Source organism: Anser brachyrhynchus, assembly GCF_964034855.1.
Source record: "Anser brachyrhynchus genome assembly, chromosome: 10".
Lineage (NCBI taxonomy): Eukaryota > Metazoa > Chordata > Aves > Anseriformes > Anatidae > Anser > Anser brachyrhynchus.
In genome coordinates this window covers 12,783,464-12,796,070 of record NC_137705.1, presented here as the reverse complement: position 1 = coordinate 12,796,070, position 12,607 = coordinate 12,783,464, and the positions used below count along the sequence as shown (strand labels likewise).

The window sequence follows — 12,607 nt, the reverse complement described above, 5'->3', positions numbered from 1 at the left end:
TATATGATTATTCCTTTTATCTAGCTGATCTAAAATAGTAACTTAGTAGTAGTGAATAAGTAGTAAATAAGTAGTAAATAAGATGGTAATGTGATATCTCTTGAAATACTGTCGTGCGATGAGTTGATGGGGGTCCTGATGATAATTGCCCACGTGAGCATCTTGATCAGCAGCCATAATGATCAACTGAATAGAGTGGGTTTTGGGTGATGTGTAGGAATACGTTACTATAAATTTTATACGTAGTGTTGTAAAAAGTGTAAAGCAGGATGTAGAATTTTGGTTTGTGTGTGTTTGTTTCATTAGCAATATCACCTGATTTTTGGATCTGGCTGAGTATCTGAATGGTAAATTTTGGGAAGATTGATAGTTGAAGGAGAGGAGAAAATGCATCCTAAGAGATAATACATACAAGCTGTTGGGAAAAGGCAGGCAGATGAGCTGTTGGTAAATAGTCTTAATCTTGTATCACAAAAGTGATTTTAAAAAATTGTGGTGTTTTAAAAGAATAAACAAAACCCTAAAATTATTTGCATGTGAGAACGTTTATTATCATTGTTTACAGAACTTCAAATAAGTATGTCTCATCTAGGAATATGTCATTATCCTATCAGTAACGTATATTTAAACCTACATAAATTATTTTTGCCACAGTATTTGTTAACGTTTCTTAGGAGCTTATGTATAGGACTTTTACCAATACTGTTTCTTATGAAAGATAAAGGACCTTGAAATGTCAACTTTGTTACTAAGTGGAATCTTTGAATAATTCAGAATAGTTCATGAATCATCTGGGGCTATGCTTTGAAAAGCTGTGTACTTCAATGGCAATACCAGTTTCCAGTATTCCCAGTCCATCCTCTTTGCTGCCTCTTGAACTGTCTTTCAGTTGTACTCTAATATTTTTTTTTCCTTGAGGGTTTGAAGTTTTGTTTGTTTTTATTTTAGTGAATCATGTGAGTGATCCTGTTTGCTACATAGCCTGTAAACAATAGCATCAGCATAATCAGGAGGGAAGGGTGGAAAGTGGGGAGAGGGAACGTCAGTAAATATTGGCGAGGGAACTATTAAACAATTTTTTTTGAGGCAGGGATATGCTTAAGCTGAAGTGAATCACATAAATACACCAAGTTGAAGATGATATGCTATTCTGGGTTGAGACAGGTGAATATTGACCTTGTATAAAGACACTCTAACTATGCATGGGAAAAGCTGTCTGCCCAAAGGAGATAATGTCTGTGTAACGCTGGCATTATTAATGATAAAAGCAGGATGAGTCTTCAAGATCACAAGTAAATAGCAATTAAAAGCAGATGTTTAAAGTTACATTTCTTTTTTAAAATGTTTTTGAGCACATGTAAGCCTTTTGAGCATGTAAACCTGAAAAAGTAATGGTGGAAGCAGTGGAGAGGGAAACCTGTACTTGTTTTATTTCTGTGCTTAGTAGAATATTTATAGAAAAACAATGCAATGTCTCCATTTGCTTGTGTTTATAGAAACAGTGCAATGCATCCTTTTGCTTTTTGTGGATTTTTCATATATGAGTAACATGAGAAGCTTATGCTTAGAATTGATTTTGATATTTTTGGGGGGGGAGAGTAATTACATGTGGATCTTTTTAAGAGAGGCCTGTAGAAATGAGTCACTAGATATGTAGGAAGTGGATGTTGTGCTGAGCAAGGAGTGTTCCAAAAAGTGTGAATCAAAGCAAAAGAAAGCATGCTATACTTCAGAAAATCTAAATGTGTTAGTTCAGCTTCTATCACTGCAAATGGACAGAAACGATGTAAAAGCTGTTTAATTGGAATAGTATTAAACCTGAGTTGTTCTCGTTTTGTTTTGTTTTTTTAAAACAGTAAGTTAAAAAGCCTTGATAATTTGTGTGTGACTCCTCCCAGGCTGAAATGCTTCTGGCAGATGGGAAAGAAGCTTTTGGTACAAACCTGAAGTTTCCAGCAGATATTCAGACTTTCAAAAAAGAACTTCTCGGAGTTAATCCAGTGCCTGAGGTAGATTGTTGTGAGTGGCTTTTATAACAGAGAATTCAGCTGTGTGAGAAGTAAAGTATTGTCTTAGACCAAAAGGACTACAAATTACTGGTCATTTTTAACAACTGAAAAAATCTGTAGGCGCAAGCTTCCATGTTAGGGTGGCAGTTAATACTACTGTTTTCGTTTAAGTCAGTGTGGGTATGAATTGAGTTGAACAGGCTCATGTTATCTTGGTTACAGAAATGCTAATTAGTAGATTAAAAGCCAAATAGTCAACATGATAGCAGATGAAGTTTATTAAGGCTGTATTTCATGGCTTCTAGCCTTAAATTATGTGGGATAAAAGAATGTTAAAGAATGTTCCCTGCAGGGAGCACCCTCTTCAAACAAAACAACAAAAAAACAACCTCACAGATACAGCCAGGGAACTACAGGCTGGACGGATTTGTGTTGGTCCCTGGGAAAATCTTGGAACAAGTTTTCGAACACATTTTTGGCCACGTGAAGGAGGTGATTTGGTAAAAGTCAGCATGGATTCAGCAGGGACAAATCATCTCTGGTGAGTGTGGTTGCCTTTTATGAATAATTCACTACATTTGTGTGCAGGGGAAAGCAGCACACACTATTACTTTGTCAAAAGCCCTGCTGAAGACAGTGTTTTCCGTGGCAGACTTCTGTCCCAGGTAGGGCATTGCGGACTGGATGGCTAAACAAGTAGATGATTTAAAAACAAACAAACAACTGGTTGGAGGATGAAGCTCAGGGAGTAGTGGTTAATAGGTGGCACTCCACCTGAATGTTGGTAATGAGCCGAATGCTACGGGAGTCTGTACTGTGACCTCTTGTATTTAACATCTTTATCGATGACCTGAGGGAGGTACTGGAGTGCACTCTCTGAGGCAGGGTCACTAAGAGGATACGCTTGAGGACAGGGCTGCCATCCAGAGGGACGTCGCCTTGCCGAAGGAAACCTCAGGACCCCAAACAGGGACAAACATGAAGTTCTGCACCTGGGAAGGAGGAACCCCATGCAGTTCTCCTAGCCAGAGATAGACTGCCTGGTGAGCAGCTGTGCTGAAAGGACTTGGATGGTCCTGGTGGGCACAGCAGGCCGAACAGGATCCCGTAGCGTGCCTAAGTAGCAAAGAAGGCTGAGAACGTGTTGGGCTGTAAGAGGAGCACAGCCAACGATTATCCCCCTCAACACTTTGTTATGCTGTGTCTAAGGTACTACATCCAATTTGGACCAACAATATAAGAAACACATTGGTAAGCGGGAGTCAGAAGATTAGTTGCTCTTTTTTCTTGCTGTATTATACAAGGGATAAACATATTTTGACTGTGGAAGGAAAAAAAATATAAAAAGGAATTATGCTGTTCAAATAACATTACACGTTATGTTGTTTGGAGGTCAAGACTTCGAGAAGACTCAAGAAGCATGGGACGCCTTTCTAGGACATGGTGTATGTTCAGAAGTGTTTGAGTAAATCTGTTTCACAGAACTTAGTGGGATATGAAAAATGGTATTTGGGACTGCAGGATTTTCATGAGAGGTTATTTCTTCTGCCACCTATAGAGATCCTTGTGTGATACTCTGTGCTGCTTGATGCTGGTCTATGTATCAAATGTTTAACTTCTCATGTATGAGTAGCATTTCTTTAAATAGGTAGCATATCTGATGTTCATTTTTCCTCTAATACATCTTTTCATCATTGTTACAATTGTCTTTGAGAGCTGAATAGTGCTATCAGTATTTTTCAGTGTTGCTCTGTGCTTGCAGTCTGCAGAGTCTGTTGAAGAGACACTTTATCTTCCAGACATTGATTGTTTATTCCAAGTGGCCTGGGAGACAGACCTGGGATCTTCCCTAATGCTCCGAGGTGAAATTTCAGTGCTTAGATGCTTTTAGTGAGAGGGTGAGATCAGCCAGCCTTGTACGGATACTTGTTAATATTTTTATGTAAGTGCCCCTCACCCTAAATGAACTATCCAATTTTATGCTGGTATAATTGTAAGTAGGATAGAGTAGGGAGTTATCAATTTCGGCAAATTTCACCAAAATGTTTCCGTTCGAAGCCATGTAGAAGGTCAGCCGGCCATTTATAGCAGAGGTGAGCTGCTGCCGATAAGGATTTCCCTGCAGCGGTACCATCTAGAGCCACTGCTGCAGAGCTAATACTGTAATTCTTGGAGCTGATCCATTGCAGTCATGATGCATCCGTACTGAGCCAGGAACGCCACCACATTGATTAGGTTTTAAAAACAAACAAAAATCCCTTTTGTATTTGAAATGAATTTTTACAAACCTCAAATGAATTATGTTACTTAGCAGTAATGAAGGCCAGTAAATGTGTTTCCCTTCAGCCTCTGATGCCGTGGTTTGCATTTGCTCCTGGTTCTGTGCTTATAAATGTAAAACTTTGCTCCCTAATACACGTCTGTTATTTAAAATCGCTTAAACTTTTTTTATCTGAAAAACTTCCACACATTATTCGCAGCAATCCATTGCTCTTTGGCAGGTAGATTTACATTACACTGGAGAAATACTTTTCATTTGGTTTTGTCCTCTCATTTTTCTTAGTGAGTTTAAACAGTTGTGGTTGCTTCATTATCTAGTGAATGTGATTGAAGTTGTGTCCTTTAAAGAGCCGTATGGGTTAGTAGTGTTTAGCTGTGTCAGTGTGCTGCTTTGAGTTGATTTCAGTCTGATCTGTCTAAAACTTTGCAAAATACGTAGACAAATTCATCAGCTGATTCATTGAGTTCTGTTTTTTGTCATTTCTTTTAATAGGTAATGTAAAATGAAACTGGTGTGAACTTCGTTGTTTACAGACCAACCTGGCAAGTGAAAGGGAAGGAAGAATACTGTCTCCATCCCGAAAGCTAGCAATTTTACAGGCTATTGCTACTAAATTATATGATTGATTGTTGTCTCTGGATTATTATTATTTTTTTTGAGTCACATCAATAATTGCTTCCTGTTGATGTTACTAACTTGCTGAGTTTGGATTATCTAAGAACTCCAAGTTAAGTCTTGCTGTGGCAATGCATTGATGTTCCCAACTTGTCTGTATTTCTAGGAATATTTCTTCATGTAGCAGAATTGATAGAAGAAGGCTTGCAGCATTGTCAGGTTTTTGTCCAGTATAGCCACACCTTTTTTTCAGTCTGGTTTAGGAGTGGGAACCTCTGGAAGAAAGGTGGAGTGGGCTGCACCATCTTAAGCCCCTGCAAGATGTGTGCCAGAGACTCTGAACAGTTTCCTTTTTGAAAAAGAAAATAATTGTGCTGGACACTCAATCAGATACAATTTTGGTGTTACCTTGCACCAGACACACAGGTATGGGATTGAGTGATGTCTTAGAGTTCATTTCAGTCTCAAAAATAATGATGAACTTCCAGCAGGCTTGTGACAGAAAGTCCCAAATCCTGAATTAACGCTGTAGTTGAGGGGAAAAGCACAATAAACCCTAGCAGCAAACTTGCAACCATAAAAAGTAAATATTAAAAGTACTGGGATTAGTCAAGAATAATTAAAGGCTTGAGGAATTTATAATATTTTTGCAAAAGTAAGTTATATACTAATTAATGGTTCATTTCTGTATATTCTCATAATTACAGCTGTAATATGTCTTCCATACAAATAAAATTAATGCAAGGGCTTAAGGGTTAAAAAGTTGTGGATGTTTGTGTATAGATTAGTAACCTTTTAAAAGGAAGGAGTAGAAATGTGTATGTTTCAAATCAAAGAAGAAAAACTTTGGTATGGGCCAAATAGATATTTGTACAGCACGTTCTTTTGAGGACATTTGGTACTGACTGCTGCTATTTGCATATGCCATCGGTCTTGCCTGATACAGCATTTTATATTCTTGACTGGCAGTTTTTCAGAGTTGTGCCTTTTCTGGATGTTGAGCAAGATTAAGTTTACACATAGATTTTCTAAAACTTTGATATCTTTTCGATGATGCAATATTAATGCTCTGTAAAAGGGTTTTGTTGGTTTGTTTAACGCTTTACTCCCTTCTCAAAAACAAAACAAAAGAGATTTTGATGACTTTGTCTTGTTTTCTATTATTAAATTGCTTTTCTTGAAGTGTTATACTTAACCATATAGGGTAGAAGCCAGATCTCCTGGTTTTGCAGAGCTGGGCTTTTAGCCTGTCTGCTTGTTTGCCTTTTAAATTTCTGGTGACCTTTCCAGTGATTTCTGGCACAATTAATTGGCCACTCTCTGCTTGTCTGGTTGCTGGCTATGATAGTTGAATGAACTGACAGGCAGTGGCATTGCAAATCAATGTTGATGGTGGTATTACTTGCAATTTTATTCTAGCATTGCTGTTTTCTGTACTTAGACTTACCATTTCCAGGTGCTTGAAGACTCTGAAAGCTTTCAGGAGGCATAATGAATTATTTGAAATTCTTAACATTTTCAATTTTGTTTGCAGGGAAAAACAAAACAAAACCAAACCAAATGTTTATATTTGGATGTGAAATAATCCACTCTGCAGACAAAATGTTCTTCTAATCTTTGATCTAGATAGGTAATTGCAATCCCTTGTTATTTTCTTGCTGTTGTTATGGGGATTCCTTTTGCTGAATGTCAGGATTTTTAAGGCTATGTGGAGTCCATATTATCTCATATTATTAAGGAACAAACTATAAGTTTAAATATCTTTTGTTTCTGTAAATTGCAGAGCTGTAAGTCTATGTATAGCTAGGGTGGTATCTACTTGGAAGGAAATTAGAATGCTATGAATGAGGGCTGCCAAATTGCATGGTATGGATGGATTGTCACAGAATAAGTTAGGTTGGTAGGCGCCTCTGGAAGTCACCTAGCCCAGTCCTCAGCTTCTCAGTAGGACTAATTAGGTTGCTTGTGGACTTGGGATAGAATTTTTGGGTACAGAATTAATCTTTAACTGCAACAACAAAATAAGTTTTTAAGGATGGGGTCAGGCATATCTGCTAGGTAGGCTGCCTGATGTTGCTATTGTCTTAAGGCTGTATATTTTCTGAGGACCTAGAACTTTCAGTATGAGTATATATATGCATATATATATATGTATATATATATATATAAATCTAGTATTATGAAATACCTAGAGTACTAATTTTATGGTGTAACATAAAATTCCCACCCAAATATGTCAGCTAGAAATTTTCTTAAAATGTACTTGACAGAAAAGAAGTACTAGATGAAAGGCATGATCATGTTCCTAGTTCTTCCCCTAGTTCCATAGGGGTGGAAATAATTCAACACTTTCACTTACGGCTCTCAACCGCCACTTCCTTTTTAAAAACTCAAAGGGGAAACTGGTTTTTTAAATCTTCCTCTTTGAGAACTTTTCCTAGACTGCATATTCCAGAGTTTGTAGGAGAAAGACGAGAATACAAATCATCATAGAAAGGGCATATCTGTTTTTGAAATCTATGTAGCTAGTTGACACTAGATAAAGCTACAATTGCGCTGTTTAGGCAGGGCTTTCGGTGGGTATATAAATATTGTTTGTGACTATAAGTCAGTGATTTGGTCTGTGGACAGAGACCTTCCGAAGTAGTTAAAGGAGGAACTGATGGACTACTTTTATGGTAATATAGAAACGTGGTTATTTTTAGGCACTTTGAATGCTCTTTACCATAGCTTCATCCTGGTTTTTGGTTAAATTTATGAATCTGACTGTTAATTAGAAAATTAAAACGCTCTTTGTTTTGGATAGGTTTTTAACCATCACATAAACAGAAGGGAAAATGTTTGCTGTTTTTTGTACATGAACAAATGCATTGTGTTGACATACACTGACAACTTTCAAAACTCGCTTTCTGTTTTGGAATCTGTGTCCAATCACTCTGCCACCTACTGAAGTCAGTGCAGTTATACATGCATCCCGTCACAGGCTGTTGCTTTCAGAGAGTTTTAATGTAGATCTATCTACCCTTTAGCTTCAGGTTGAGTTAATCTGACCCCACGTTCCAGAAATGGGTTTGAGAGGTGTTAGTTTGGTAAAAACATTGCACTAACACAGCCGCCCTGATTTCTTTGAGCTACTCTGGGAGATCCAGATTGCCTTCCTGGGGGCTCTTTCAGTCATCCTTGTTCTGAGATTTTCCCTGCTTCATAGCAAGGTGTAAATGTGCCTGAAATTGAATGATCTTCTATGCAGATACAAGAATAGGTGGGTTATTTGGTCTCCCCTGGTTGATCAAATCAAAGTGCATTCAATTTTCTTCTTCCCTTTCCCACAAAGCTTTATTTCGAGTCTTCCCCAGGGTAGATGGTACTGGATGAGTTTGAGATGATGATGTAAGCTTTATGATCTAATATTAAAGAATGATGACTAGTCTTTCTTGTGAGATCTGTAACTTGTGCTCTTTGATGTATTTTATAGTTTAAACTTGCTGTGCACATCTTCCTTTATAATTGCAGTTTTGTTTCCAAAAGATTTACAAAAATAATTGCTTTTTAGTATCCTTTAAAAACCTTTAATGCAGATGTAGTTTTATGTAATGTTAGGAGAGCTGTAATCTTGTTACATTATTTCAGTGACTGGATCTGTCTGCTGGTGTCATGCCTCAACCTAAATTAAGTCTAAAAAGTACATTACATAATGATGCTTTAAATGTTGCTCTAGACGGTTTTTACATAGGTGAGCAAAGCTGAACCAAAACTATGTATTGTCTCCCATCCAGTGCAAACACTGCAGTTAATAGAAAGATGTAAGAAATGGTAAGTGCTTACTAATACCTGTGGACGTTTGGAAAAAGTAATCCTTTTATTCCGCTGTTGTACTCGTGCTGAGGTTTCCTAAGTATTCCTTCTTAATTCTACTTAATTGTTGACAGTGCTTAGAATTGGTAATTTGTATATTTTAGTGATCTAAAATTGAGGTCTATTATCTGCATCCGAAAGGAAGCTTTTGCCTGGGGATGTTTAATGAGTTCTTTGGTGTTAGCACTAAGGATACCTTTTCTGGTACCATCAGGTTGAAGCTGTTTTTCCAAGACACTCTGATTTCCTCTTTAGTACTAAAATTACAAGTTACTTGGCAATTAAAGAGTAAAGATCTGGTGAACTTCTCATTCTGTTTTGCTTTTTTTTAAGCTGTAATAAAACATGAGAAATTGCTTGATGCCATGTTAAAAAGTAAGAGAAAAAGGAAATGGAACAACTGACCTTCCAGATTTGAGGTGTTTACTTCATATTTCTTTTTTGACCAACCAAAACCAGCGAACAAAAAACCTCTTAGATTTTTTTTTCATTTGAAATTTCTAGTCCTCGACTGTGCAGGATACCACTGATAAAAGTTTGGTGGCTTAACAAGTGTCTTCGTTCAAGAGTGGCTGCCTGTGTGTGAATGGTCACATCTATGACGAACACAAGGTATTTTGGTTTAGTCTGTACTTAGAAGCTAACAGTACGTGTGTGGGTAGCTGCTGGGCTTCTGAGTCCCAAGATGTTGATAAGAATTTGTAATGTGACAGCACAGCCTGTGTGCTGGCCAGGCTGTTAGCATTTACTAACACAGCAGTAAATGCTGTTACGCTGGGAAATTGCATTTGAGTAGGGAGCTTTCATGGCAGGGTCAGTTTTAGAATGAGAATCAGTGATTGTATGTGGTCAGAAAACATTTTTTAACTCAGAACTGAATTACTGCTTTATACAGCCAACTTGCATTTTTATTTTAAAACTGATTGCGTTTGGTGGATGAGAGTGGAAGTGTAAGCAAGCAGCAAACAACAAAAGGCAGAAATGCTTTCTAGGAATAGTCCCTTCAGTCTGAAGAGAAGTTGCAACTTTTGGGAAGTTCTGGTTGTAGTCTGAAATAACAAATAACGTGGTGGGAACACACAAGCAAAACATATTTTACACCAAAGCAAGCGGGCAGCTTTCTGCAGTTTTAGTATGACTAGTGGCTGTGTAATTGCTAGGACATTAAAAAGGATTTTAGTGAGCGCACTGAGTCAGATATGAAAAATGGGCCAATTCAGCCTTTGCTTTTACGATTTTTTACTTATAGTTCACGCTCTGGGGTTTACTTTCCATAAAGCTAAAGAAGCTACAGTGGGTGGAGGGGATGCCCTGCTACTGATCTTCCAGTTTTTGTTTTTTTCCCCATCATCGTTCCTTTTGTGGTATTTCGTTACTTCATTGCACTCATTGAAATACTAAAATAGTATTTGAATTGTTTACAACATTTCAGATTGCAGTAGAGTTTCCCACTGTTTGTGCTTTTTATAATTCTTGATGCAGTGTCCCATTTCAGTGGAAGAAAAGAACATCAGTAATAAATCAGGAAAAAAAAAAAGGTATTAGATGCACTTCATTCACTCATACAGCTGGCCAGGAGGGCAGTTTTCTTTAACTGTGTCGATGTGCAGGTCTTGAGGCCTTTTTGCAAGTTTTCTTTTGCTTTAAGCATATGCTACGTTGAGTCTATGCTGGTTGGGATGAGCTCCTTATTTTCCTGATGGACTGTATTTATGACCAATTGAAAGAGTGTTAGTTGTATTAGAATTTACTTTTTTTTAATGCAGCCTTTGAAGTGTGAGCGTTGGTTGCTGGCATCTTAGAGGAGGGAGGAGAAAGCTTATCTGCTTTGAAAAACAAGCTTTTAGAAGGAGCTCTGTGACCTTGCTTGAAGAACCATGATGGGAGGAATGTCCTGAATATTTATTCTATACAACCAGAAGTGGTGAAGTCAGTTACAGTGCAGCTCAGTTAAAGTTCAAAGCACTTAGACACCTGCCTGCACTTGAGGCATAGAAAGGGCATTATCATTTAAATGCCTGAATTATAATAATTAATATATTTGCTTAACATACTAATAGTGTATTAAGCCAAACTTTAGAGTTTTGGAAATATTTAAATACTTCTTAGTTTTTCTTGAGTGTTATGACCTCAACATCTGGAAAATAGACCTGAATGATTGCTCTTTACAAAGTAAAGCATTAAGATTTTTTCGGACGTGCTGGTATTACGTTTGGGTAAAACCTAAGTGTCCTGCAGCGGGAAGCTTGTATGTCTTGCATCTTTCCACAGTGCTAATGAGAAATTGGATTATGAAAACTGGTAGAAGATGGAGTCTTTGCTGCTTTCTGCAAGACTCAGTGCTGCAGTTCAGAGAGTGATCATGCTTTTTAGTTTCCACTTCTTCTGTCTTGAAGGATTTCAGTCCACCTCAAAAAGTGCTTGTTTCAATATGTACTTTCTAGCTCCCTTCACAGAACAGCTAAATCAAATAGCATGAAGCAAAACCTTGTCAATGAGTTCTGTATTGTCCAGTGAAAATATCTTTTAGAAAGTCCAGCATCACTGAATCTGTGCGTTTCTAAGCATGTGGTTGATAATTGTCATTGAGAGCAAGATGCTCTTGCCAGTAAGCTAACAGAGAGTGAAATGGAGTAGGCAACAAAGGCACCATTGAGCTACAGCATCAGACTGAAGTGATCCTTGTTTCATATTTCTAGTTGAGACCTAGTGCCCATGTAGCTGTACGTGTTTCAGTTTTTGTTGTGGGTGTTCTGGCTGTTTTCTTGTTAATTTTCCCAAAGTAGTTCTCAGAAGTCAGTTGAGCCCTTCTCCATGACTGGTGCCCCATCCGTGCTGCCATCCACACACCTACCCTTAACTCAGGCTGCTCTGACAACAGCTTGGCCGTAGACGTCAGCTTCCCTGCCTGTGCTCCAAGCTGTGTGCTCCTCTATTCCACCCATTCATGGGGAAGAAAAAAAATGCAAGCCTTTCATAAGGAGCTGCCTTACCTACTTGCTGTCTGTTTTCAAGCACCCCTTTCTCACTGGGTACTACACAGTCTGTACGTGTCTTCCCAAAAGTCACTGTGATCCTAGCTGCCGCCTTCCCCTTCCCGGCCATCCCTCTCTGCAGCGTAGGAAGGCAGGATTCCCAGGGGCTGTGGCAGTGTCCTGTCTCAGCTGCAGCTTTGCTTCCTTGCAGCTTTTGTGCAGGTGTCCAGGTGTAAATGTTGGATAGTTGCTGAAGAAGTCAAGGATAAGCATTTTTAGGGACTGGAGAGAGAAAATTGGGGAAAAGAAGAGTGAGGTCAAGGTTTGAAATAAACTTTTCTGGTTCCGCGTCTCTCATTCCTTCTGAATGCAAGTCTTGAGCCTGCTTTCTGTGATTTGAGACTACAGGCCGTATCAAAGGGTGGTCTGTAGGTGCGTAGGTGGTACGAAGGACGGGAAGCAGCTCTGTACACTCAGGTGTGAGAAATGTGGAGGTGAGCCTTGTAGCAGCACTCCTGCACAGATGACGTTTCAGTGTTAGGGGTAAACAAATGAGTCAAGTGAGACAAGCACCAAAGCAGTGAGGACACGCCATGGAGTCTGATTCAGTTGAAGATTTAGTGAAGACGGGATAGAGACCAGGTGATCGATGTTGCAAGTGGGTGAAGTGATGCAAAAGGGAATATTGAAACTTTACAACAATTGGAGTTAGATTACACACTTTAGATTGCAAGTTGCTCTTAAAAAAAAAAACACATAACAGGAAACATGTATTACCACTTCTCCTTTTTGAATTTACTTCTACCATTAAGCATAGTACTTGACGAGCAGACTTCTATGCTGGTGAAAAAAATCATCGTAAAGGTTAGTTA

At 38.4% G+C, this 12,607-nt stretch overlaps 1 protein-coding gene across 38 annotated transcripts in view; it reads left to right on the top strand.

Moving 5' to 3' along the window:
• Positions 1-12,607, top strand: part of SLMAP (sarcolemma associated protein) — a 100,950-nt gene that overhangs the window by 3,245 nt on the left and 85,098 nt on the right. The window contains exon 1 of one of the 38 annotated variants that reach the window (XM_080606160.1): positions 11,974-12,599. The exons of the other annotated variants lie outside the window; for them this stretch is intronic. Coding sequence (XP_080462286.1) covers positions 12,504-12,599 — 96 coding nt within the window. The 5' untranslated portion in view covers positions 11,974-12,503. Of the gene's footprint in view, positions 1-11,973; positions 12,600-12,607 lie in introns of those variants that run through there. 38 annotated transcript variants of the gene reach the window in all.